Consider the following 26,997-nt stretch of genomic DNA (forward strand, 5'->3'; position numbering starts at 1 on the left):
CTTAACATCACTTTTCTGAATGAGCCCTTAAGGCCTCCCATCGCGGATGACTTTATGGAAGTCAGTGTCCGAGCTTTCCAATATCATTAGATCTTTGCCTGCCCAGGTCTTCATGGCATTTCTGATACCATGTTGCTGGGCGAGTTGGTTGAGATCTGGGGCATTCACTAAGCCGCGCTGTTCGTATGCAATTTCTTAGCCAAAAAGTTCTTACGCTGAGATAAGGTTGCAACCGAAGTGGCAACGCATTTCACTTACGGCGTCGTATGAGAGCGAGGAGGAAGCAAAGCTCGGATTAAACGACATGAAAGAAGTGTGGTCAACTGATAGCAGGATCGCAAATCATGCATATGTAGTTGAGGCTATATTCTTACAGCAAATCACTGCACACCCTTATTCGACAGCTTCCTTATCCGGGCCTCTGCTACAGCGCCGACAAGCGCAACTGCGGTCGCCCGTTCACCGCGCCACCAAGGTCGATTCAAATAGGTCGCGAAGCTTCGGGCGAAAAGCGGTTCAGTACAGATTGTCACCGACATCAGCATGAGGGGTTATGGGAGCAGCGATTGAAGCGCGACTATGTTTGGAGGGAACAAACATTGGGAAAGAAAAACGCGTTTTTTTTTTTTAATTCAAGCGAGACACAGTTAGATTCATTCCACGAAAATAAAATTCCTAGTCAATTTTATATATTCGTGACGAGTTAAGAAAAATACAAGTTTATTTAATTTTATTATTAATAATAAATGCATTTCTTTTCAGCGCCCATCGCTACAGAGGGCACTGACGCCACTACACTCTGACGCCACTACACGCCGATTGTGGTTTGGTTTTTGTGGCGAATGGACGTGCTTTTCGGGGCTCCGTGGCGACGACGAAACCATGTTTTTGTGCATGCTTTGAGCTTGCTTCTGTTTGTATTTGCTGGTTTTTTGCATTTAAATAGTAATTGGGGGGTTTTTCTTTTCTTTCCTTTTTTTGTCTCTCGTATTTCGGGTGCGCGGGTGTGCTCCGTGTACATTTGTTTTGCAGGATGATTAAAGCGTCCTTTCGTGCCACGTGTTCCAACAAGTGCAGCCGAGTGGGACGTTGAGTGTTTGTAGTCTTTAAATAGTAGCTTGGAAGTGGCAAGACAAATAGCTATTAGTGGCTTTACTGTGCGTGTTTGGTAGAAAAGTGAGAGCATGGCCGCGTGGTTGAGCGCGTGCGAGAGCGTGTCATACCTTTTGTCTCCACGGCATTGTTTTTGAAACAGTGGTGAGAGTTGCTTTGCGGCATTTTGAGGATTTGGATCCTGTGCGTATCGGTTTTTTTCTAAAAGGCTCGTGCTCTGCATTGATATAGTATTATAGTATTTGCAAACAGCCGTGCAATACATGGCGACGAAGCCGGTAAAGCAGGCAGTACGGGGGGGGGGGGGGGGGGGGGGGGGTCCCTCAAGGCAGATGAGGAAACGGGTGAGAATGGAGAGGGTGTCGAATCAACCGGCACACAATGAAATGTTGATACTAGGCTGCAGAAAATGTAGGTTTTCCAGGAAGAGCTTCTCAAACAGGTGCAAGAGCTCAAAAATGAGCTAAACAGGGAGCGTGAGGCACGGAAGGTAGTTGAAAAGAGACTTGAAGCAGCCGAGGAGAAGCTGAACAGGGCCGCCATTGTGACCGAGAATGTGCGTGACAATGGAACGCAGACCCCCGACGCGACAGGCGCGGGAGGGTCAGGGAAATACGTGGAACGCAGGCAGGGTGACGAAGGGTTAGCTGGAAAGAGCAGCACCTACCTTGAGGCCGCTACGCGGAAAAAGCAGGAGCCCAGGGGACAATGCCCCTTGTCGATTCCGAATCACGCGGAAAATGACAAAGGGAAGCAGGGAGAGGTAGGAGAGAGCGAAATGATGATTATCGCTGGCGATTCAAACCTGGCTGGGTGCTCAAAAGCAATTGTGGAGAGGGTGAAAGGCGACAAAAGAGTGGCGGTAGGGACATTTCCAGGGCGCACACTGGGTTCTGTCATGGAGCGAGCAAAAGAAAAGCTCGCGGAAAATGCCCACGTGCGCAACCTCGTCATAGTAGCAGGTGGGCTAAATGATGTCCTAAACAGGAAAGGGCCAGGACTAGCCCAGCGCTTGGCGAAGGGGGTGGACGACTTGCGTGAGCTATCCCCTCAGGTGCAGATCCAAAGTAGCGGTGGTGCAGATCGTGGTGTGCACGGTGCCGGAGGTGCCTGTGCGTGACAGTCATGTACAAAGAGCCGTAGTGGCTGCTAATGAGACGATATGGAAAATGAGCCGAGAGAAAGGCTTCGAGGTTGTCGAAGTAAACAGGGAAGTGAGAAGTTGTGGTGGTTTTAAACGAGACGGGATCCACTTCAATTACAGGCTAGCACGAGAAGTGGGCTGGCGACTTGGTGGTCGCGCTGTTGCTTTTTTAGGGGGCCCGCGGGCGCTCAGGAGGTCGGAGTAGATAGTAATGAAGGTCCCCTAGGGGAACATCAGAAGAGCATCGCCGTCGATAACAGAAAAAGGGAGGAAAACAAGAAAAAGAGCTCGCCATGCAATAGGCTACATAAACATGCAGGGCGGCAGAAGGAAAAGTGGGCAGAGATTGAGGAGCAGTTACACAGAGAACAAATAGGGGTGTATGCGGTTACAGAAACGCACCCCAGAGACTCAGAAGAGCCGCCAGTTATTGAGAATTATGTTTGGGAAGGGTGCAACAGAACTAAGTCGGAAAGAAAGGGAGTGGGAGTCGGAACGCTGATCCATCAGGGAGCCAAATGGAAAAGAGTAAATTCACAATGTGAAGAGCATCTTTCGTTATCAGGTACAATGAGTGGGAACGAAACTTGGCTGGGGGTTACGTATTTGTGGACCGGAAAAAATTGCACAGAGAAGAATAAAGAGTTAGTGGAATGTCTAAATGCTGATAATAAGGGTTTCGGAAATGATGCCGAAACCATCCTATTAGGTGACATGAATGCCCACATACAGGATTTAGATGGCTATACCGACAACAACGGGAAGTCAATGGTAGATCTCTGTGAGCAACATAACCTCGTTATCGTGAATACAGGGCCTAAGTGTGAAGGACAGATCACGTGGGAAGTGGGTGGGATCACGTGGGAAGTGGATGCCGTGGGAAGTAACGAACGGCATGCGCGTTATCAGCATGATAGCATTTCCCGTAGGCAATGCTATCATGCTGATAACGCGCGTGCCGTTGGTTACTGGAAAGTACCGGGCTCGCAGCGTTTAAGAACGGAAACGCATCAAAGCAGATGACGATTATTGTTGTGTGGCAGAAGGGGCACTCCGAAGGGTGTAAACTGTTCTTAGAGTGTGTCACTCGCAATGCAATGCAAGTCTTTAAATGGGCGGAAAGGCGCACTCGTAAAGTTCACCTGCTGAAATACGCCCCCCTCACAGTTCGCGCTTTCTTGCTTGTCGAAGTTTGTCTGAATTTAGTGACGCGGGTAGCTTCATCGCTTCTTAATCTGTTCAGTCAAAAGTAGTGAGTTACGACCGCCAGATAATTGTGTAGTTGTTTTCGTGCGACTGCGCTGGCCGACGGGCTTGGCATCCGACAATAGTATCAGTACTCTACACCTAAAGCTTTCGTCGGCCTCCAAAGAAAGTATATTCTGTGCAGGGATTCGATTTCGACAACCGTACGGCTGGCCTTTTCCTGCATCGCTTTCCACACTGAAAGCTAGAAACACCCATCAAGTCGAATGGCGGGGCGTTTGAATATATAGCCCCAAAGGCAGGACAACAAAACAAATTTCGCGCCTTCGAAAACAAAACGACGTCACTTCTGCTTTTAACGGACATGGCGTCACATTATTTTTTCTTCCGCCGGAAGTGTTCCCACCACATACAGATGGCGCTAAGCCCCATGAACCGCCTCGTAAGAGGCGATTGGAGGATTGGTGGAAGAAAAGTAGGGAAACGACAAAAGACGGAGACGTACAAAACCACAGATCGCAAAAGCGGATCAGAAAATTTGGGCGTGGTAGTCCATAGTATTTTTTTTTCTTTTTTCATTGTTTCTAGGTAGGACATTAGGCAGTATAATAGCAAGAGCTTGGTGGCGCAACCCACCGCCCCATACCAAAGGGGACGCTCATAACATCCGTCCGTCCGTCCATCCATCCATCCATCCATCCATCCATCCATCCATCCGCCTATGGACCGCCATGTTTTGAACGTATGGGCTCCTATGGAAGCTTCGCTACCAGGTATATACCTTGGCGCCACCGTCAAAAGAACTGCAGTGCTAGTGTCACGCATACTTGTCACATTTCTGCGGTAGAGAGGACTGATGGACACACGATGACATATCTGGTACAGAAAGACGCTCAGTCGGAGCAATAGCCGGCCAGTTCTGCAAGGCTAAACCCGCCTGTATACGTCAAGACAACCACCACCATCGTATTACAAAGCGACTAAATGTATTTATTTAGATACTGATTACGGAAATGAAAACAAAAAAGCTCCATAATATATAGTTCGTATGGCCTCAAGGCAAGGGGCCCAGCACTCGTACGTTCATACTTAAGGTATGTGATCACGCTGCACACGATTGCAGCTGCGGTAGGGTGGCTAGAAGGGGAGGTGTGAATACCGGCGGCGCAAACGTGACCCCACAGCGCACCGATGCCGCGGGGCGGCGCTGTTGACCAAGACGGGGTTAGTGTTCCTGTATATGCTCCCGCAGGGAGCAGAGTTGCGCATAGGTCAGCCGCCGTGATCCAGCTCTGCAGCGAAGCCACTCCTCGCGCGCGCAGGAGCCAAATGCCGCGCGGTGTTCCGCCTTTTTCTCTAGTGGTCGCGAGCTACAAGCGCCAATTGTTCGCAGGCGCTTAGCAAAGGGCACTTCTTAATACAGGCTACGCTCGAACGAGTCATTCGTGCAGCCGGAGGGGGTGGACTTCCAACCAACCGAAACTTTGTATGTACCTATGTAAACACGCATATACAAACACACACACGAACGTACAAATAGGGGGTAGGACCACCTTCGATTCCCCAAAATAAAGTACTCCCGTGGCTCGAACAGCTCCAAAGTTCGCTCGCAAACGCGCAGTACGTTGCCACAAAAAGCGATGCAATGATTTTCAGCATGCATATGAAGTTTTCTTATCATGGTCAGAAATCAAGAAATGTTTTAAAGAGTGTTTAAAACTTCACACACGTAAGGTGGACACTTAGCGCATTTTGGCTGCCGAAACCAGCCGATTAATGACCGTCGCCAAGAGAGCTATCGTGCCTGCAGTTATGTCAGTGACCGTTAACAGAGCGCCATTTATCGCTAACCATCGTCCACAACAGCTGCACGTTTTCGATACATGCGGTGCAGACACAGATTTAAGCGCATTTCTAATGTTGACACGCGCACATTTTAAGCAAAGCTTACTTTTATTTACTATTACTATTTAGTAGTACTTACTATTTAGTAGTGCTTACTATTTAGTATCAGCAAATCTGCAAGTAGACAAAGATTCAAGATGCAAGAGCTTCTAGCTGCTCCTCTGAACGCACGATCGACGGTCCACTGATTGCAATGGCGATGGTACCGACGGAAACGACGAGTTCGCATGAGTCGGCGATGCGCCCGTAAAGTTGGCTTCGCAGCGGCGCGAATCATTTGACGTCATTTTTCGCGCTCGGCCAATAGCGGTGCGAGCGGCGCCGGAAAAGTTATGCGCAACTTTGCTCCCTGCGGGAGCAGCCGAAATGAGCGCCTCGCCAGCCTCGCGTCGGCTGCATCTCTACCACCGAAGTGAAAATGAGCCCGTTTCGGGCATCCCGCGCTTTCTGCGAGCGTCAAAGAATGAATCTTTATCATGAAAACAATGGTATGTCAGGCCAAATCATTACTCCTGTGAGATTTTACGGGCCCAGTTCGCACTGTATCGAGATTCAAACGCGTTTTGTCTGTGCGCATTTCGTGAGCTGGCTTTGGGTGTTAGGAGCTAGTGGGGGCTTCGAAATAATTTCGACCACTTCGGGTTCTTTAACGCGCACTGACATCATACGGCACACGGGCGCCTTGCATATCGCCTCCCTGAAAATGCGACCGCCGTCCTCGAGATCAGCAGTCAATCACCCTATGCGTGCCGTAAGACCTGTAAACTGCAGACATTACCTGATAATGTCTGGACGTATTTACAAACCACTTTTTGTCTGCGCTTGCAGACCTGTAGCATGTCATTTTGACGCTCATATAAGGGATTTACTATGATTGCAGACAGTGAAGCAACAGATCTGGTCATGAAATCGTTTATTTACAAGTGAGCAAAAATATTTACAACACACAAGGTTTCAGTTTCTTCTCACTGCTCTGCTGATTGAAACTTTTAAGCAAAAAGTGAATCCTTGTGAGGCAATAAAAACGTATAACTGAGGCTGTCAGGGTAGCAGAATGGTCTAGGCAACCAATCTTTGACATTTAACCACTTGACTACAAAATCTCGGCCACAGCTTTGGCATGCTAGCGTGTTACACTGAATTAAAAATTATGGGGTTCTACGTGCCAAAACCCCTTTCTGATTATGAGGCACGCCGTAGTGGAGGGCTCCGGAAATTTTGACCACCTGGGGTTCTTTAACGTGCACCTAGATATAAGTACACGGGCGTTTTCACATTTCGCCCCCATCGAAATGCGGCCGCCGTGGCCGGGATTCGATCCCACGACCTCGTGCTCAGCAGCCCAACACCATAGCCACTGAGCAACCACGGCGAGTGTTACACTGCATAAACGAGTGAGTTTGTTTTCAAGGGCATTGTCCAGCTTATAGAACGATTCTGAGGGATATAAAAGGCCCTCAAGGTCCCACTCTTTGGATGCCTCTGGTGGAAGCTCTCTGGGGATATTGCCTTTATGGTGCTTCGTAGTCTTCACAATGTGTGGGCAAAACACGCCTTCTCGATCGCCACATAACTTGCAATGTAATAAACTAGCCGTGCGTCGCTGCGGTGCTCAACATAACTTTGGTGGTCCACAGCATCTCGCCCTCGAATGACGGAATGGCGGGAGGAACACTCCAAAACAGGCGACGAGACCAACTGACAGCGGAGGGCGCAGGCCAGCGGGGGAGTACCACGCCGTAATACCACGCCGCGAGTAGCAGCGCCACGTTCCCCCTGGTGGCATCGGTGCGCAAGGGGGTCACGCGCGCCCGAAGGAAAGCGCCGCCGGTATTCACACCTCCCCTTCTAGCCACCCTAGCTGCGGCTCTAATGCCGCACCTGCAAGGCTCGATGCCAGCTCCCTCGGCAGCTGGTGCCCTCTTAAGTGCTCGTTGACGATGTCGTCGACCGCCAAACGACGACGATATTCGAGCTCCCTTCGCACAGGGTCACTTTCGAGGGCACGGAGAGCTACGAAAGCAGCCCTAAAAAAGAAATGCAGGAAGAAGCTGTGGCTACCGACACTCCCAAATTCTGACAGAAAACTTCACTGCGCAAAATCCACACCTACAAGTTTCGCTGCCTATCACGCTTTGACATCGTATCGGTGTTCATCGCTTCTTCTTGGCTTCTCCTCAGCTGATAAAACATGATGATGCCACGCACCAGGTCAATTAAGAGTTTGTTTTTGCAGGTTCAGGCGGTCGCATTCTGACAGAGGCGAAATGCACACAGGCGCACACACATAAATTTTGGAGACCGGCAATAAATCACAGGTTGGTGATGTCAGGGCCCCTAGCTACGCTGTCTGTCACAGCCCAAGTCACACCTCATAGAAGTCGAGGCTAATCAGTCAAGACCACCACACTGCTCAGCGCCAATTAACGTTGCCATAAATTTATTAACCACGAAAGAACACACGCTCAAGTGCGCGTCAGAATACTGCGCAGCACCGTACACGAAGCCCATATAACGGTTCAACATTCTCGCTGGTTCCGGGCCACAGGAAAGACGAACATTATGAAAATCCTTTCTTTGCAAAAGATGATTCGCCACATTGACAGCATGGCTTTTCTGGAGACAACGCGGCCAGCTTTCTTAAGACATAAAATTATCAAAATATAATAGTTTTACACTTTTCGCCTTCTAAATTCATTTATGTCTCAAATACTGCCTTCGAAAATTTCCTAGTGTCTACTGCATTTTTGACACCAAAATTCCTTTCTGCCAATACAAGAAATAGTGATACATGTTATGATCTGTGGATTCGTAATAAATATAGCCTACAGTCCATTACAACATAATCTACCAAACATCTTGAATAAATATCAAGGTCATATGTACTTCCTCATCCAAGCAACTTCGAATGCATTTTGTAAACATGTGGTCACTGATTGTTTATCATTTTTCAGAGCCAACTGCGTTACCGTTCTTGTAACCCTCACACATACTTTTCTATCCTCTGGTGTATCGAATGTGTTTTCTCTTAGTCTCTATTATCTAGTCTCTATATCACAGCGAATTGTGTTAGCTTTTTGTAACCCTTACACACATATATTCCTTTATTCTGATCTGTAAAATATGTTTTCTCTTGCTCTCTATGTTATTTTCGGTCTTGTTGTTGTGCATTTATGTAAGCAATTAATTTATTCTTAGTGTGTAACAATATTACTATATTTTATGCAACCACCATGCATGCCTTAGGGGACCATCGGTCCAGTCAAGCTGTTTTTCCAACAGCTTTTAGGCTATGGTATCCACGAGAACTCTTGTATTTCTGGAAATTAATCTGTATTATTATTATTATTGTCATAAAAATATGTTCAAGTCATTGATCTTGCGAAACTTAAGCACATTGTTCAGAGCAGTCACTGCACATATAGTACAATGCCAAGGTGGAGGTGGTGGAAGACAATTGGCGTCGACGCCATTCTGTGAACATGCAAATGCGGATTCGTAGTATACGAAGCGAACTGCGACTCAAGAGCAACAGTCCGTTAAAATTTCGAACCAATTTTGGATACTGTAAAATGTCATCAGCGTACTTTTATGTTCACTGCAGGACGAAGGTCTCCCCAACCATCTCTAATTACCTGTGCTATAGCTGATTCCAAGTTATGCCGGCAAATTTGTTATCATTACCCGGCATAATTTTATGCCGACCTCGACAACGCTTCCTTTCCCCTAGCACCCACTCCATTTATAATGAACCACCCATTATCTGCCCTATGAATTACCCAGCCTGCCCAGCTCCTAGTTTTCCTCTCAATTTCAACTACCATTATCCTCGTTTGCTCTCTCATCCACACCGCTCTCTTCCTCTCTCTTAGCATTAGGCCTGCCATTTTTCGTTCCATCGCTTCTTTGAGCGGTCCTTAACTTGTTCTCAATCTTACTGGTTAACCTCCAAGTTTCTGCCCTATATATGATAGTACTTGAAGAATGGAATGACTATACACTTTTCAACGACAGCGGTGAGCTCCCGGTCACGATTTGGTAATGCCGGCCGTATGCACTCCGACCCACTTGCATACTTCTGTAAATTTCCGTCTCATGTTCAGGGTTCCCTGTGAGATGACTTAGACAATGTTACTGCTGTGCACACTCTAGAGGCGGACTGCCCATCATGAATACTTGTTCGCTTGAGAGGTTATTCAACATTACCTTTGTCTTCTGCATATCATTGTTCAACCTAATTTTATGCTCTCTTGGTTAACGTCCTCAGTGAATTGTTGCAATATGTCCCCGCCGCTGCTGAACAGGACAATGTCATAGGCAAGCTGAAGGTTGTTGAGAATTCGCCGTTGATCATCGTTCTTGATCCTACCCCGTCTAATAGCTTGAATGCTTTTTCTAAGCATGCAACGAATGTAAATGAAGAGATTGTGTCTCCTTGCCTGACTGTTTTCACGATAAGTATTTTTTTAAATTTTTTTTTCGGGTAATTAAAACATGTGAAGCCGGAAATGTCACTGAGGCAGAGTCGAAGCCTCAGGAGTTGCGGATACGCACACTGACTGAACGTAAATATGGGAGTTACACACAAAATATATATATTTTTTTTCAGTTGTCAGCCGAATGCTGCAATTACCGTGACCTTGATGTGAAGTTCGTTCCGTCCTTCAGTACAATCCACACATGTGTACTTTCACCGCTAATTACACGCAAATGTCTTAGCTTCGTCCAAGCGCACTAAATTAAGTGATCGAACTGTGCGTCGCCGGGAGAGCAGACAAGACAGCATAATTCGAACGACGCAAACGCTGATCTTGCTGATACGACGCGTTACCGTGACCGCGCTTATCGTCGTGCACCCTTCGCATTGTTCACTTCGTGATACCAGGCTACTGTGCACGGCTTTTTCGTCCGTCATGCTGACCTGCTACTGCGCAGCCGGCGCGGAGCACCGTAAGACCGCCCCCGGCTGGAATAAAATTCTTGCTCTGAATTCACAAACGCCTAGAAATGGCTTCTTAAAGGGACACTAAAGCGAAACAATAAATCAGTTTAAACTAATGACGCATTGCTTGAGAACCCTGCAGGCAGTCATTTCAAAAAAATATTTTGATTATTAGATGAGAAAATGAAGGTCCAAGTATCAGTATTTGAATTTCGCGCCAAAACCCCAGAGCCGGTACGTCAGCGTGACGTCAGGGATTCTAAAGTATGTTTTCGCATTTGGGCCGCGTTGGCTGAATAAAGGTTCCTGAAACTTCAGATGTTTAATATTTGGTTCCTTTAGAACACGATGTAGCCAATCTTTACCGCTATATATAATCAGTAGGCCCTAGAAGATGCCATAAAAATCCAAGACGTCACAGCCCCCAGGTGCGGAAACTTAAGTAGGCGTCGCCACCCGTATTTCGTTCTTGCGCTTTTTCTGGCTTACGAAACGTCTTATCGTTGTAAGAGTCGTGTTTTTGCTGTTGTAGAACGGTAATTTACTGATGCAGAAGAAATCATTTTTCACTTTAGTGTCCCTTCAAGTGAGAGGAAGAAATGATAGCAAGAACATCGCACGGAGCGATTGAAAGATGTGAGTGACATCATTTCGTCCAGAACTGGTGTTAGTTTTGGGTTTAAAATACGCATCTCCAGCCAGGGGCGTAGCCAGGAAGGGGGGGGGGGGGGGGCTTATGGGGCTTCATTCCCCCCCCCCACCCCCGAAATTTTGTCGTGCTGTCAATGCACCGCCGACCAAAGCAACCCCCGGCGCCGGAAATCGTTCTGGACTTTGTCTAGAATGTCTTTTTCATGCTCGAAAACACATTTCACCGCGAAAATTGCCAACTCGGGCTGGATTTCTTGACAACGCCCGTGAACCGGGAGTAACATAACGCAAGCAGCCCCATCCGAGCACAAAGTTTCAATGGCGTTTTGATGACAAACGGGCTCACCGCGGCATCTCGCGGAGGCCGCGGAATCTACGCAGCGCATGGATATCAATTCCGAAACTTTATGGGTATAAATCTCATAAACTTTTGATGTGAAAGGTGCATTGACATTTCCAAAGTAGTGCTTTAGATTTTCAATTGCGGAACTTTGTGGGCCTAATGCTCTTATAAACATTTGACGCCAAAGGTGCATTGACTTTTCTAAAGTCTTGCATTGGAACATACAACGGGACAAGCCAAATCAACACACTATTAGACAAGTTGACAAAGCACGCAGCTCTCGAGATCCGATGAGACAAAGCGTTGTGGTGGTTCATTTGTGCCGTCATGTCACATAAAAAAATATCAATTTTTTTTTCACCTAGGCCAAAGCATTCAGGTTAAGACACTGAAGCCACCCAAGGTAACTACGTTCTTATTTATTTTTCCTACTTTGACTTTTATTCGCGAGGACATATTGGGCGTCTTTTCGGTGTCGACCACGGCTGGAAGTGCGATACGCGTTCGAAGAGATGACGGATAATTATTTGCACTGCCCTTGCCGGCTTTCTAAGCAGACCTTTTGCAGGCTACACTACGAACTGGACGAGACTCGGGCGCAAGCGTAGCAGTGGTCATTCCACGCAGAGGAAGAAATTGCGCGCTGCGGTTCATCGCGACCGGCCTGCAGCTCCCAGAGGTTGGTCGGAGGCGAAGCATTGATCGGAATGGCCTAGATCTCTGCTGCCGTCACTGTCCACGAAGTTACTCTCGCAATTACTGTGTTGGCCGATAGAAGGGCTGGGTCAGCTTTCCCGTGACCTCCGCTTCAAAGCCAATGCCAAGGAGATATTTGTATAGTGAGATGGAATTCCTAGCGCTATCGCCAGCGTGAATAGCTCGCAGATCGCCATTCATCAATCAGAAGGATTCAACCCAGGCTGGTCCAACGCTTCCTTCGTTCAGCCGATAAAGCTACGTAGACAGGACGGGAATATATTGTGGGGATATCTTATTTGGCTGCCCTTTTTGCTCTATTTCAGAAGTGCCGCACTTTCGTCCTCGATTTCACGGCACAGCGCACACGGTCAGCACCACGCTCGTCGATTTTACTTCGCGCAAGCAGTGCATGGCCCGTATATCGTAATGTTCGATTTCAAGTTCCAACGCTTCTATCATGCGACGCGCCGTGAGGCAGATCGCAGCGATAGAGGCAGCGCGGCGGCGATCGAGTCATGTCCGAGCCGATGATGATGGGCGAAAAAAAAGAAAAAGAAAATTGACATAGTCCGTTAGTAAAGGTGGCCCTAGGAACCAGTTCACGGTTTTGTTGTGCTCGCTACTTAGGAAGTGCTGGCAGTGCATTCCTGGTGCGGGCATCGAGGAAGCTCCTGGTAACAGACGACATAGCGCTGCACTCTGCCAACTCAATTACGATTCCGATACCGCCTGTCGACTGAGAATGAAAAAGAATGACATTAATACATTACTTCAAACATTGCGCAAACACCCGACATCGAACGTTTATACTTTGGGACTTGTCGTATAGTAGTTAATTTATATTTTATATTTAATTAGCACGCAGAAACATTCTGCGGTTCCTGCCGGACCTTGTGGCGTCAGGACCTTCGGCGAGGTTAGTCTTCCAGACTACGTTGAAGGTGTTCTTGAACTTGGCCCCAAGTTCGCCGTAGAACCAAGGTTGAGCGCACCGGAACTTCTGAGCATTGTGCGAAGGATTTCAAAGTGCGCCCCACAAGGTGAAGTGAATCGATGTATCTCTGAAGGGGTCGATGTGGTTTCGCGCAACAAACCGATGGTCTCACGTGTACCGGTTAAGCGCGCAACTTCGTTTTTGAGGCAAAATGGTCTGTGTGTTTTGCCAGCGGACAAGGAAGGTGGCTTTGTTGTCCTCAAGGAAGGTGATTTTAATACGAAAGCCTGCTCTGCGATTGCCTCTGTGTTCGACCAGTGTAGTAATGTGTCTCTCCGAAAAATCAAGCTAGAAGCGAAGCGTCTTTGTAAGAAGGCAGACCTTAGTCACTTGGTTCGTGAAATTGACAACGCAAAGTCTGGTTGCCTTCAAATTATGTTTAGTGCGAAGACGCACAAACCCGATTACCCATTAAGGGTAATAGTTTCAGAAACAGGTTCTTGGCAGAAAAAGTTCGCTCTTTTCTTGCAAGATAAGCTGCGAATTCTTAATATTGACGACCCATTTTTCGTTAGGGGCTCTGCAGAAATCGTAGATTTCCTGAAAAGAAATTCTGACAAAAGCTTATCAGCTTGCTCCTTTGACATAAAGGACTTGTACTACTCCTTGCCTCAAAAGAAACTAATTACTTGTGTAGAAGAGTGCATAGACGAGTATGGCGTGGTACCGTTCCAAAATTCAGCCGGTTTGTCCGTTCAAGACTTTTTAGACATGCTTAGTTGCTACCTTCACTCTACATATGCAGCATGGAACGACGACATATTCATTCAAAAGCAAGGGGTTTGCATCGGTTCATGTTTGGCGCCCATACTAAGTGACATCTTTCTAGCTCACCATAACAGAATCCTGTCCCGTACCTTGTCGGAGCACAGGGTGGTTAAAGTTGTCAGATACGTTGACGACTATCTCGTTCTTTTTGAACCTGACGCACGTTTTACGGTAGGCAAGCTTTACGAAGTATTTTCTGCAGGCCTTAGCCCACTTACTCTCACGATTGAAGAGCCCTCCAATAACGTGCTGCGCTTCCTAGACATTCAGCTCGAGTTCATGGAACGGCACACGTGTTGGGAGTATAAACCTAGAGCTAATAAGCCCCTGTTATCATATAAGTCAGCCCACTCGAAGCTCGTCAAGAGGAGCATTGCCAACTTATGCTTTGGAAATGCTCTAAAGAAGTCTTGCCACCACAAGATCTACACGAGCCTTATGGATCAATCGGGAAGGCTATCAGCAGCAGGGTTTCCGGAATCAGTGCAAGTTTCGGTCGTCGAGGGGCTGCTAAAAAGGTGCAGGTCGGATAGCACAATTCAGGACACGGCAAGTCAAAGGACGGAGCGTAGAAGGAAGGTAGCGGTAGTGCCCTACCTGCATAGAACGGCACATAAACTTAAGAAAATGGCTAGCCGGGTGGACACAAAAGTGGTCTTTTCCGCACCAGAAAAGCTGGCAAAAATATGTCGATTGACAGACCCGTACCGTAAGCCAGCTGCCGGGTGCTCTACGAATCATCGGAAAGCGCCAGTGGGATGCGCAGAAAGTGTTGTATATGAGCTTCCGCTGTCCTGTGGGAAGAAATACATCGGACAGACAGGGAGATGTCTTAATGACCGATTACGGGAGCATTGCCAAACTGTGAAAAATAAGCAAATCGGTCATCTGTCAACCCACTGTCAAGAATGCGGCTGTGCGCCGGTCTATGAATCCTGTCGGGTTCTTGCAAAGCACAAAGATAAAGACGTGCGAGAGATCATTGAAGCGCAGGCTATCTGGCGGAATAGAGACACGTGTGTTAGTGCCCCTTCAATCGACCTGTTAGATAAGGAGACGGCTTTTTTGGATGGATAAGATTTGGATGAGGTGGCGCCACTGTGCATGGTTTATATAGGTGTACTTCCTAAAAATCAAGTTGTTGAAGTTAGCGCATTGTGTTGTCGTCTCCCTTCCGTCCTTGTTTGCTGGCGCTAAATATGCTTTCCTCGACGACCTCGTCATATGAGCACGTGCATTTCAGAGGCGGCACCCTCTCGTCTATTGGTCGCGTCCTCCCCTTCCACCTCCGGCTTGGGAGTGGCCTATTTAGTGACGTAAGCGGCGAAGTCAACCGTTATGATTCCGCCCCAGAACAGCTTGAAGACGCGACTGGCTAGCACCGTTCCGTCTCTCACATTACTCATTTCCTGCTAAAACAGCACGGAAAGAACATGTTTTGTGTAATTATGAGGATTTGTGACTAGATGTACAAATACGTACAAATGGATGTACAAATATGAAACGTAAAAAGAACCAGCGGGCCACTAAAGTTGGAGGACAGACGAAAGGCTTGCGCTCGCTTTGGAACTGTTTGTCGTATGTTCTTTCTTTTCTTCGCTTCATTATGCATTGTGGGCGAGCGAAAACCTTTTACGAATATTTTATTCTAAAAACGCATTATCCGTTTAGCTATATCCACATTTTAGGCGAAGTCTCGTACAACACAAGCCTCGCACACCCATATACCAGCTGTGTTTTCGCCGTATAGACGGCAAAACAGATGGCTAAGCGGACAGCGGCCATCTTAAGACTCGTTCCGATTCTCACGAAGACGTCAAAGTAGACTGACAGCATCAAAGTAAAAAACGTTGCAGACTTCTTTCCGGTCCAAACAGGATGGCGGCTGGGCAGGGCGCTTCGAAAGCCGACAGGAAGGTCGTCTGCGCACAAAAAAACGTAGACACGCTTTTCTATGCCCTTAATGCAACTTACATCGTGCTTTTTATAGGTTCGCAGGTGCAAAGGCTTAAAATGCAGAAATAAAGGGTGCATGCGTGCATGGAGACACACACACAGCTAAGGAGACAGCCGAGAAAGCTTCGAGGCCACGTAATGGAACGCGTTTCGAGCTGTCTCGAAGACGTATGGAAGACGCTTCAGCGACGTGACGCCTCCTTGCGGCGACAAGAAAAAGTTGAGAAAAGCGCACATTATTTTTGTATTTTAATCTTTGCACCTGCGAACCTATGAAAAACAAGAGCTAGCTTACGTTAAGTGCGTAGGATAACGTGTCTACGTTTTCTTGTGCGCGGACAACCTTCCTGTTGCTTTTCAAGTGTCCTGCTCAGCCGCCATTTCGTTTGGATAGGAAAGTAGGCTGCATCATTTTTTACTTCGGTGCTGTCTTCGCAAAGCTGTCTACTTTGACGTCTTCGGGAGAGTTGGAACCAGACTTAAGATGGGCGCTCTCCGCTTAGCGGTCTACTTTGCCGTCTACGGCGAGTATTGGAACACAGCCTTGGCATCAAAGCTGTCTCCTCCTCTCTCAGTTGTATACGTAGACTGTCTCCGATGCTGGTCAGGACTGGAACGCACCCACAGGCAGGCAAGCCATTCCTGAGCGAATTACCACACGGGGTATGATAACTTCTGCTCAACACGTCCCTAGCTGTCAGTCAATGTAAACACCCCCTTTCGGGCCAGCGTGTAAATGTAAATCGATCCAAGTAAAAAAATTTACATGTATATGAGGCATACCGTTCTTTTCGTTGCCTCATAATGCACCGGATACCTGAAAGCGGCCGTTTACATATAAAAGCTACTCAGTTTAGCACGTATAGTTGGGAACGGCATTACATGCATTTTTTAAATATAAAGTAAGCATAACCTGCTTTTCTGAGAAATGAGACTCGAAAATAATTTCATTTTGTTTAAACTCCTAGAAAGAGCCGAAGGAGACAGCTACCTTCTTTTTTTTAAATAAAAACGTTCTGGGGTTTTAAGTGGCAGAACAAATCTATACTATTATGAAGCAACCGCGGCTTTTCGGTTTTAACCACGTAGGGTTCTTAAAATGCACCTAAATATAAGTACGAGTCTTTCTCCATTTCGTCTCCATCGAATTTCGCGGCCTGGATTGAACCCGTAAGCTCCAATTTAGAAGCCCAAGCAATGCCATAGTCACCATATTATGTTACCAGTAATTAAGCTACCTCGCCGGTTCCTTTTATCATCTTTTTTAAAAGCATGGACTAGCAAAAAAAAAAAAAAAAAAAACTGAATGCGTGACCCCGGCTTACGGGCCAAAGGTTAGCATATAGAATAACTAAGTAAAACTGTTTTCGGCACCCAAGGTCGGACCAAATAAAAGACCCCGTACCAATTACTCCAAACTCTGCTACGCGAGGAAGACGTAAAAATGAGCGGAATGTCGCGCTGTTTTTTTTTTTCTTTCTCTCAGTATACTTTAATTACGTAATTCTGAGAACAGGGCAATATTCAGATGTGTTTTATGATATTAGGCAGATATGTTTTATTTGTTAAAGCAGCAAGCTTGCAGGATTCTTTTCCCTCTGCGTTTTGTAAAAAAACTACTGATGGAAAACTATATGCACAGGAATACACACGAGACACGCATGCTGCTTGAAAACAAGCAAAATAATTTTCATTCAGGAATGAAAGCCGATACTGCGGCCGCAATGCACGCGCACCCTCATCGTGCGGCGCAAAACCACAGAAACATATTCTTAAGACATAAATACACGTCATATATAATTAGGAACACCATTTGAGCGGTCTGATCGCAAACAGGAGTGCGAAGCACTACGAACGTCCCCGCCTAGCAGAACCGCCAGCAGTTTCCAACGGCGCGACCTTTATGCGGCCCAATCCGCTTCGACCGCAGTGCCACCATAGTATTTTTCGTCGTCGGGCGCCTCAATGCAAAGCATGCGCTGCTCCGGCCACTCGTTCCACTCAACCGTATTCTAGTGCACTATGGTACACGCTATTCCGAAGTTTCGCTAGAGTGTACTACACAATAGTCCAGTGGCCCTTACGGAGCTCTCCTGATGAGGCACCACGTGTGGAAAAATTGGGCGAGGGCGCTGTGAGCGAACTGGATTGCGGCGGAAACGCGCTTCGCGGCACATTCAACGTAATTTCGCTGCGGGCGCCGAGACCGATTGCGCACATACGCCCTTATGATGTTGCTTTATTTCAACTACAAATTTCTACTGACACCTTCTTGCTACGTATACGTATTTGAGGCACGGGTTATACAACATGACATCTTCAATTTTGCTGTAGCTGTCAAGTGCGTCGTTCGCTAGCGAGCGCTTGTTCGTTGCGCGGAAGCTGTTTTTCTCGCAGAGTCTGGGCAGCACAATTTTTAATGGTTTTACTTTGGTGCGTTCGAGACTCTTGTCGGCCGGTGCCAATTGTAGTTTTAGCCAGGTGAAGTGCTACGTTTAACATCGTTTTCTAAATGTAACACGTAATTTTTTCCACGGAACCTGACTATCTGAAACATGAAGCTTCGCAAGAAAATTTTATTGATATCGTGTCATTTTACGCGCGCTTCTTGGTGAAGTATTGATCAGGGACAATGCTCAAAGAAAACAATATTATAGTGAAATAAACCAGGTTTATTAACTGAGAGATGCTGATGACCATTGTACTTCTACGTAAACCTAAGGGTACATAGACATATATCCATGACATACCGTATTTACTCGCATAATGATCGCACCCCTAAATTGTGTCGTCAAAATTAGTCCTTTTATAATTTCCCGTGTAATGATCGATCGCACCCCGAACTTGCCGCAGCGATATGTCGTGTGCCAAGTCTAGCTAATAATAATCGCACTATATGTCGAATGCTATGCGAACAACTCTTCAAAACAAACCAAGTGGTCAGCACGCACCAAACATTTTTAAGCAGATGCCCCATTTCATTGCCTTCATCACTTTCCGCACTTCCACAACAGAAAAATAGCTACAACCAAACTTGCCTTTATTATATGTAGGTTTTATAATGGCTGTGGTCAACAACAAAAAAGGCGCCTTTCGATTCTTCTCATATGCATTCGTGGTCATGCAACAAATCGAGAGCGGCAACGATAGCAGCCACGTTTACACTGATACGTTAGAAGTGTATCCTATTCATACGCCGACGGTTGTAACACAGCTAGGATGTTTGCCCACCCTTAGCAGAAACGTGCTGTATTAGGATAGTAGTGAAGACAAATGCCGCAGTTTCCGCAGCATGCGCACCATGTGTTCCTATGTCACTGGCAGTTAAGCACGCCCATCTGTTTCTGTCCCCTCAAAATGGACATGGCTACGTTATTGCCGCAAACTTGCCGATATTAGAGAGTTTTAGAATAGGGGCCCCAAAGAAATAGCGTCGAAGCCACTGCGCATGCGCGAGACGCAAACTGCGTTTGGGTTTTGCGTTGGGAACGCTATTTCACCGATTTAGCGGGAGCTCAAATAGCGTTCCCAAAAGCTTTGCGTCAACAAACATGGCGGCACCCATCCAAGCGACGGCTCTAACCTAGCACCAAACCGGGTTCGATTCGCGGTAACGCGTGAAGTTCGCAAGCTAGGAGAAGTGACTGCAGTTATCGCTTTCTCTCAACTAGCGTGTGTTATGAAGATTGATTCATTAGACGCCGCTGATTTCGAATTCGAGTGTGGATTTTACGGCTCGTAGGCCTAACACGGCTAAGCTTGGCTGGTGAAGGCACGTAAAGTTGGTTTTGTTGCTCAAAACTAAGCACAACTAATTGTTTGCTGCTTGAAGAATAACCTCTAAATTGTAATTAAACCCGAATACACGCAAGTCGAATTTACTATTCATATCATAAAATGGTACATTTTATTTAATTATTTCTAATAGCTTTTCTTTGACGCCGTAGTGGCGCTGTCAGCGCAAGACGCTATCCGCAAACGTAAAACCCTATTCTAATGTTGAATTCCAATGGTAGATCGCGAGCGCTCGGCCGGATCACGAACGGAGCGCGTCGCTCCGACTGAGATCGCTCTCATGTGCGCACACCATATCTGCGAAGGGAATGCGTGCGCTCCCGCGGGGGCACTTAGTACACGAAAATCAAGCGAGAGGGCGCTAGGATAGAGAGAGGAACAAGCGCTTGGAAGCGCAACCCACCACCCCATTTCACTGTCCGTGTCAGAAGAATCATCAGTCGACTTGGAAATTGTACTGTCTGAGCGGAGCTGTCTAGGAGCGCGAACAAAATCGCACGGCGCGAACGGCGTCCACGTTTCCCATGTCGTCCATAGCTGCCCGCCACCGGAAACAGGCGACCGTGACAGGAAGCAGAGGCGGGTGAAGGAAATACGTCACGAGGACTTCCGGTCAAATCTGCCGATTTTGGCGGAGCAAATATTTTTGCTCCACGGAGCAATCCGGGATCAGCGGCTGGTCCCAATCTGCCATTGGAACACACAGCTCACGCTCCCACTCTGCCATTGGAATAGGATTGCTCCATACAGAGCAGAAAAACTTGATCTGGATCTGCCATTGGAATTCAACATAAAACTCTCCACTCCTACGTGCCCCAACGCTAACACCCGCAAAGCTCTTTGGGGTCCCAAAATATTGGGGCCTCTATTCTAAAACTCTCTATTAGCATTGCCATTTGTTGGGCGTGTTGGTAAACTGAAAGCATATTTGGCGCCAGCAACAAGGACGGGAGGGAGACAACACCACAATGCGCTAACTTCGACAACTTGATTTTCAGAAAATACACTTATATAACCCATGCACAGTGGCGCAACCTCATCCAAATCTTAACCGTCCAAAAAAGCCGTCTTGATTCCACAATCTTGGTTCTGGCAATTTAAATCTTTTTATGGCATACATCTCGTTTATAAAAGTGTTATGCATGAAAAGTGCGTTCATTTTGCTTTTTGTTTGTGTCTTATATAAAATGTTGAGTGCTGTTCCTTCATGTAGTTCCTTCATAAAAAAAAAGAAATCTGGCGCAACCTATAAAAAAACGCCTATTTTCCCCAAGGTAGGGAAAGAGTTAAATGGCGTTCATTGCAAGCGCGGTTCAATAGGTGTGGTCGCCTAGCCAAAGGGCTGCAGGCAGACGAGGTGAAGGGAGGGAGGAGGTTCGGCAGCAGACGGCACACAGCATGCCCGTCCCTGCACCGTCTCGCGCATGCGCTTGGTTTTCACCACGTGCACGTATTGCGGGGCAGTAGACATCACTCTGCTAAGCCTCCTCGAGCTGGCGCCCGGAATTATGGGACAGCTCCTCCTCTAACCTGCTTAAATCTATTCCTTGTCATTACCTGGATGCAAGCCTGTCTCTTCTGCACCAACCAAGGTCACGTCAGGGAGAGACACCAGCTCCCAGCAAAGATGACAAGTGGCTACAGTCACATTCTTCACAATGCATATAGAGTTGTTGGGGCCTCTCATTTTGTGAAGCAAGTGGACTTAGGAAATATGGAATTGCAGTTACTACCACTTCCACAGTAAAACAAACAAGCTAGTACACTGCAGCATAACTTTTCAAAAACAAAGAAAAAGGGGATTAGGCTTCTGAATTAGCATTTTATTGTCAGAAAAGCAAAAGGTGCCTCCAGCTTTGTCATCATAAAACATAGGTAGGCTGTAGGAGATGAATGGCCTCAACATGAAATGACTGTGTCATAGCAAACGACTTTGCAGTGAAATAAAGTGTGGTACAACCAGCAGTGTAACAGGACACCTCCCAGGTAGCAGACACAGGTGGGTTAACAGCATTACGTGGCTGGGATCAACTCACCACGCAACAATAAACACTTCCACCAAGGCAACTTTCCTGAAAATTTTGCAACTAGATTGAGATAAAATGTTTCAAACAAATTTATAAGAATGACATGACTTATGTACAATTGTTCAAGACTGAACACTTCAGCTAACTGCTTGCCCACAGATTTACAGTGAATCATGACATCCATCTGTTTTAAAAACTTTACTTACGCTAGTAAAATCAATTCATTATATTTGGCAAAACACACCCAAGAGCATGCTATAGTGACACTGCCACAGATACATTTTGCCTCAGGAGTTCATTATTCAAATTAATGTAATAATACAAGCTCTTAAGAAACATTTACTGGATCTACAAAAACACAAATTTGTTATTTCTTTTGGTTCAATGTGCTTGCACAGTACTTATATCTATTTCCTGAAGACTTTCGATGTGGAGCAGAACAATTTTTTAATTTCTGCATGTTACGCATCCGACAATGTTCTAGCTAACATCTCACCAAAGCACAGCAGTTCATCAACTTAAGAGTGCTCCTTCGAAATCCTAATCTTGAAATGCGTAGCAGAACGGCACAAGAATGTAAAAACAAGCAAAAGTACACAAAGAACTGTGTATGATCAAGTAGGGAAATGTGACGGATGAAACAATTATTTGCAGTCGCACTGAACATCAAGGGGCTGAAGTCTGCGCTGTCAGCATGTTTGACAGGCTAGCACAGGTTGAAAATGTCTGATACACAGAGCATGATACAGATTTCTGTGCCAATGATAATGTGCTATCAAAATAGAGAAAAGGAAAGAAATGAAAGGTATAAGGAACAAACACAACGCAATGCAAGAAATGATAAGGTGGAAAAAAAAAATGTGAGCAAGAGAATTCAGAAACATGAACTTGTTGCGTGGAACTTGGGCCAGCAGTGGGATACATACACGTGTAACTGCTAGTGATGACAGCCTGCACTTGACAAAACAGTGACTCACTCTATCCATGGGCCAGTTATGTCAACACCAGCTCTGAATCCCAAGAAAATGTAAAAAGTCCTACATGGTCTCTAGAGAAACATGATACTGACGAAAAAGCCGGAAGTGACTGACAAAAAAAACAAGGCTTTTTTCCCCGCCACAAGGAACAAATAGCTTTCAACTAGACACGGGCGTCTTTGTACTCTCTATATATATGTACACATACTACACCTTTCTTGCCTCATATATTTCCATTCTCAACTAAACTTAACATCAAAATTTTTTTTCACTGTGAACAAACACGAGGGGAACCAACACATCTGTTGGCAACATTAAAAGAGAACAGTAGTGGGCAGCAATAACTAATGATGACAGTGCAAACAGTTGTAGCAGGTAGAAAATGAGTCTGCAATGCATTGCATATAAAGCAATAAGAAAAATGCAGAGAAAAATAAAATAGGCCCGGAAGGGAGCCTGTTCAGTGTGAATACAAATGACGCCCAAGTGATCTGAGGTATCCTACAGCAGGCTAAGTCACAGCGCATGGAATGATGATGTGAGCCCAAAGTGCATCACGTGATCCTCCTGCGTTTCCTCTCCACAGGTGCAGTGGCAGGTGTGGGAGGAGGTGCACGTCCTCTTCGAGAAACGCCATTCACACTGCCATCGTTGGGTGTTTTTGGTGAAGCTGTAAAAAAGAAGGAAGACAACCTTTGAAGTGAAGAGTGAAAGACCACTGCTGATGTGAGAAAGCAAAGGGACAAACATTAAGCTAAGCTTTCGATACAGGCTGTAGCACTACGGGAAGAATTACACTCGCAACATGAAAGGACAGCGGCTGGGTGCCTGCTGGCACACGAACCTGACGGATGAGCACAGGCTCACCGATGAGCCCAGACCGAAAGTGCATCACAAGTTGGTACCTACACTACACTTAAACAAATTTTTTTTTTTCAGTTTTCGTAACTTTCGTCGTGCAGAAGTGTGCTGAAATTTACTGCATGCAGTCAGGGTATGAGCAACACAACATCGTGAGCGTGCTTCCGATCCTGCACAAGTGCTCACTGCTTCTGGCAGCACTTGGAGTGTTGCATCTCAACAAAGATACATGCCATTATATAATGGGCAAATCTTTCCATGCAGTGCTAACACTTGTGTGCACCCACCTGGGGGGTACCTGTTGATTGACGCAGCTGGGAGGGACTGGCGCCTGGGTGAATTTCTCACCAGGTCTTGCACAGGCACAGCTAGTCGGTCATCGTCCTGACCTGAAGACTGGAGGCGCGCAACAGCCTCGTCAACCCCTGCCAGCTCCTTCTTGAGTTGCTCATAGTCCTTTTTCTTCATCACAAAGGTGGTGTCCTTCTGTTTTTGCTTCTCCAGTTCTGTTCGGGCATCTCGCTGTTTCTTCATGGCCACGCTAAGCTTCTTCAGAAGCTCTGAAAATCAGGACACAATAGGAACTTAGTCAAACTAAAATGATTGTTCAGTGTTTTGAAATAGAAAATGTCCTGCTTGTGCTGAGAACATAACTTTGATCAGAGGGCAAAAGTGATGTAAATGAGTGAAGCACAGGCACACTAGTATTGCATTGACAATATCGAGCCAGTTATTGTTGACGTAGATTTCCTTCGTGTGGGTTGGTCAAGAGCAGTCAAAGATTGATAATAAAAAATAAACCACATTGCATTACTACGACGCAACTTGTCTGCCTTCATTGGACTTTTCTACAGAGGAATCGCTGATGGTGCCTCTATGCACATCTCTGTTGACACTGTAAATGATACACTATGACCTCTGGCGCCGCGGTAGCTAAATTGGTAGAGCATCGCACGCGTAATGCGAAGACGTGGGATCGTTCCCCACCTGCGGCAAGTTGTTGTTTCATCCACTTTCATTTTCATTAATTTATAGTTTCTTTAATTCATTTAGTAAGTACAAGTAATTTCCCCTATGTTGTTCTTGGTGTCAATGTTTGTTGGCTTCTAATGATATGATTAATAAACGTCGGGCCCCTCGGTTTACCCCCTTTCTTTCCGTTTATTAACGAGGGTCTTGAATCCGGCAACATTCATGCCTTCAGGTAGCATGCGTGGGTTTATTGACCAGTTGCCTTCACCCAAAACAAGATCACATACTCATGATGCCTGTGGCAGAAAGGATGTTCCACATCCGCCACCAAGGTTTGTGAGTGGTGGTGCTCCCAGGGCTCTAGTAGGAAACATAAATACCCAAGAAAGTGGATCGGGGAAATGGCACCGCAGTAGCTGAATTGTTAGAGCATTGCATGCATGATGCGAAGACGTGGGATCGTTCCCCACCTGCAGCAAGTTGTTCTTTCATCCACTTTCATTTTCATTATATTTATAGTTTCTTTAATTCATTTAGTAAGTACAAGTAATTTTCCCTGTGTTGTTCTTGGTGTCAATGTTTGCTGGCTTCTTATGATATCATTAACCCTTTCGCTGTCACGGACGTACCGGTACGTCATCGCGCTTCCCCCCCACGGTGTCACTGACGTACCGGTACGTTCTCTATCGTGTGTTCAAAATTTCGCGCCTGAGCGCAAAGCAGGCGCTCCTGGATTGGCCATGCCATCTGTTGACTCTTTCTACAAGTTCGTATATTCGCTCCGACCTGTGTTAGTCCATGTATTGAAGAGTACGGTGCGACTGCCACTCCCCACTTTCTTCTTGCTGAGTGGCGTGGTGGCTCCGCGTTCGCTGGATCATGCATCGCGCGTGTGTGGTTATGGGTTCAAGGGTTGTTCTGTTATCTCCGCTGGTTTGAAGGTTTTTATTTTTCTTCTGTTAGTGTGCCTGCTACGGCGCGTCAAGTTCAGGCGCACGTGCCGTTGCCTCTCCAAAAAGGGTGACTCGATTGCTGCTTTCGCTCTCTCGCCGCACCCTCGCTTCCGACTTGCAGCAGTAGATGTAAAGCCCTTCGAACTTTGTTTAGCCTTTTTCCATCTCCCTCTGTCTTCTTGATCACGCAACGTCACATTTCTCTCCGTTGCGCGGGCGACTGAAAGCGCATCCTCCCTGCGCGCGGTTACTTTCGGATGGCTCGGCGCGTGGGACCTTCGTCTGCTCATGGGAGCGGTGGCTGAATTCCGATTCAGAATACGAGCCGAGCTCGGATTCAGACTCGGACAAAGTCGCATGAGAGGAAGAGGGTTCTGCATCGTAAGATTCGGATGTTGAACGGATTTTATAGTCAGGCTGATGATGATGATGATGTTTACTAACAACAGCTGCAGAACACTGAAATGTGCATATTGCATTGACTATGTTATTTGTATACCAATCATAATCAAAAATAAATTGCTATGTTCATTCCCTGTTATGCTCGTTCCCTGAAACCAAGCCGACACTGGGGGTGCGTCACGGCCAGAAACGTCCGACAGCGAAAGGGTTAATAAAAACTGGGCCCCTCGGTTAACCCCCTTTCTTCTCGTTTACGACGACCTCCCTGTCACACAATCACATCACAAGCAACCCTTCTACATACCTCTGATATGGGAAGTCGTGGCAATGCAAGTCATGAAATTAAACGAAACCTGGCAGTACATCAGGAAGTCTACATACACATTATCTAGTGCATCCGGTACACAGGCTTATGCAGGATGTTCTCCACAACTCCATACCTCACTAACCCTGCTCCTAACACATGCCACACGAGCTACAGTCAAATCTCGTTAATTTGAACTGATGCTGTGGTCCCGTCAAAGTTATGCGTATTCCAATGGACGAAATCGCCCAGTAATTCCAATGTGCAAGCATTTCCAACAGTTGATTTGAACATTCTGCACTCTCACAATGCTCTCAGCAGCGCGCCAAATCACGTGGCAGGGCCTCTGACCAGCAGATCTGCTAACAGCCGTAGCAACACTGCGGCAACGCTAGGCCTAGTTACTTCGACGTTCGTTACCAAGCCTTTTGCAGTTCAGTGCCGTGTTTTTCATTGAAGCAATTCACCGCTGTTAGCCATGGCCCCGACTCCATCTTTGTAACCAACATCAATGGTTTTGGAGCACATAGTAGATTGAAAGGCGAAATTGCACATCAGGTTTCAATAGTCTGCCAAAAGATGTCGTAACCGATAAATACGATCTCCGTGGCGTTCGTTTTTTGGAATGGTCGACTGTTGGTGAGCTTTCTTTAGAAGGTAGGGCATTTTAGGGCCGCCAACTCCCATATATTTGCAAATCGTCTGTTAGGTTCGTTTGTAGTCACAAATTAAATCGTGGGGCGTGTGCAATCCCCACTTCAGCAATGCATACTCAGGTCGATTTTATACCGAAACATTGCCAGGGCGCACATGCGCAAATTACAAAAAAGAATGTATCGATTACAAACGTGCGATGAAATAAGCAGGACCCTATTACCTAAAACACGACACCTATAAGACAGAGTGGAACTTTTGACAGCATTTTTTAAATTTTCTTTCTCTCTCTTCGGGAACTAGACCTTGAGGTCAGCTATTACAATTTATG

The 26,997-nt window shown here is 46.5% G+C and overlaps 1 protein-coding gene across 2 annotated transcripts in view; it reads right to left on the bottom strand.

Annotated features, from left to right (window-relative positions):
• Positions 1 to 21,318: 21,318 nt before the first annotated feature.
• The window catches only part of LOC126521661 (structural maintenance of chromosomes flexible hinge domain-containing protein 1-like), a 383,191-nt gene continuing 377,512 nt past the window's right edge, over positions 21,319 to 26,997 (bottom strand). For both annotated transcript variants that reach the window (XM_055065801.2, XM_050170378.3), the window contains 2 exons: positions 23,669 to 23,941; positions 21,319 to 23,190 (listed from right to left, as the gene is read on the bottom strand). In XM_055065801.2, the coding sequence (XP_054921776.1) occupies positions 23,075 to 23,190; positions 23,669 to 23,941 (389 nt within the window). In that variant the 3' untranslated portion in view covers positions 21,319 to 23,074. The remainder of the gene's footprint in view (positions 23,191 to 23,668; positions 23,942 to 26,997) is intronic.

Source organism: Dermacentor andersoni, chromosome 6, assembly GCF_023375885.2.
Source record: "Dermacentor andersoni chromosome 6, qqDerAnde1_hic_scaffold, whole genome shotgun sequence".
Classification (NCBI taxonomy): domain Eukaryota; kingdom Metazoa; phylum Arthropoda; class Arachnida; order Ixodida; family Ixodidae; genus Dermacentor; species Dermacentor andersoni.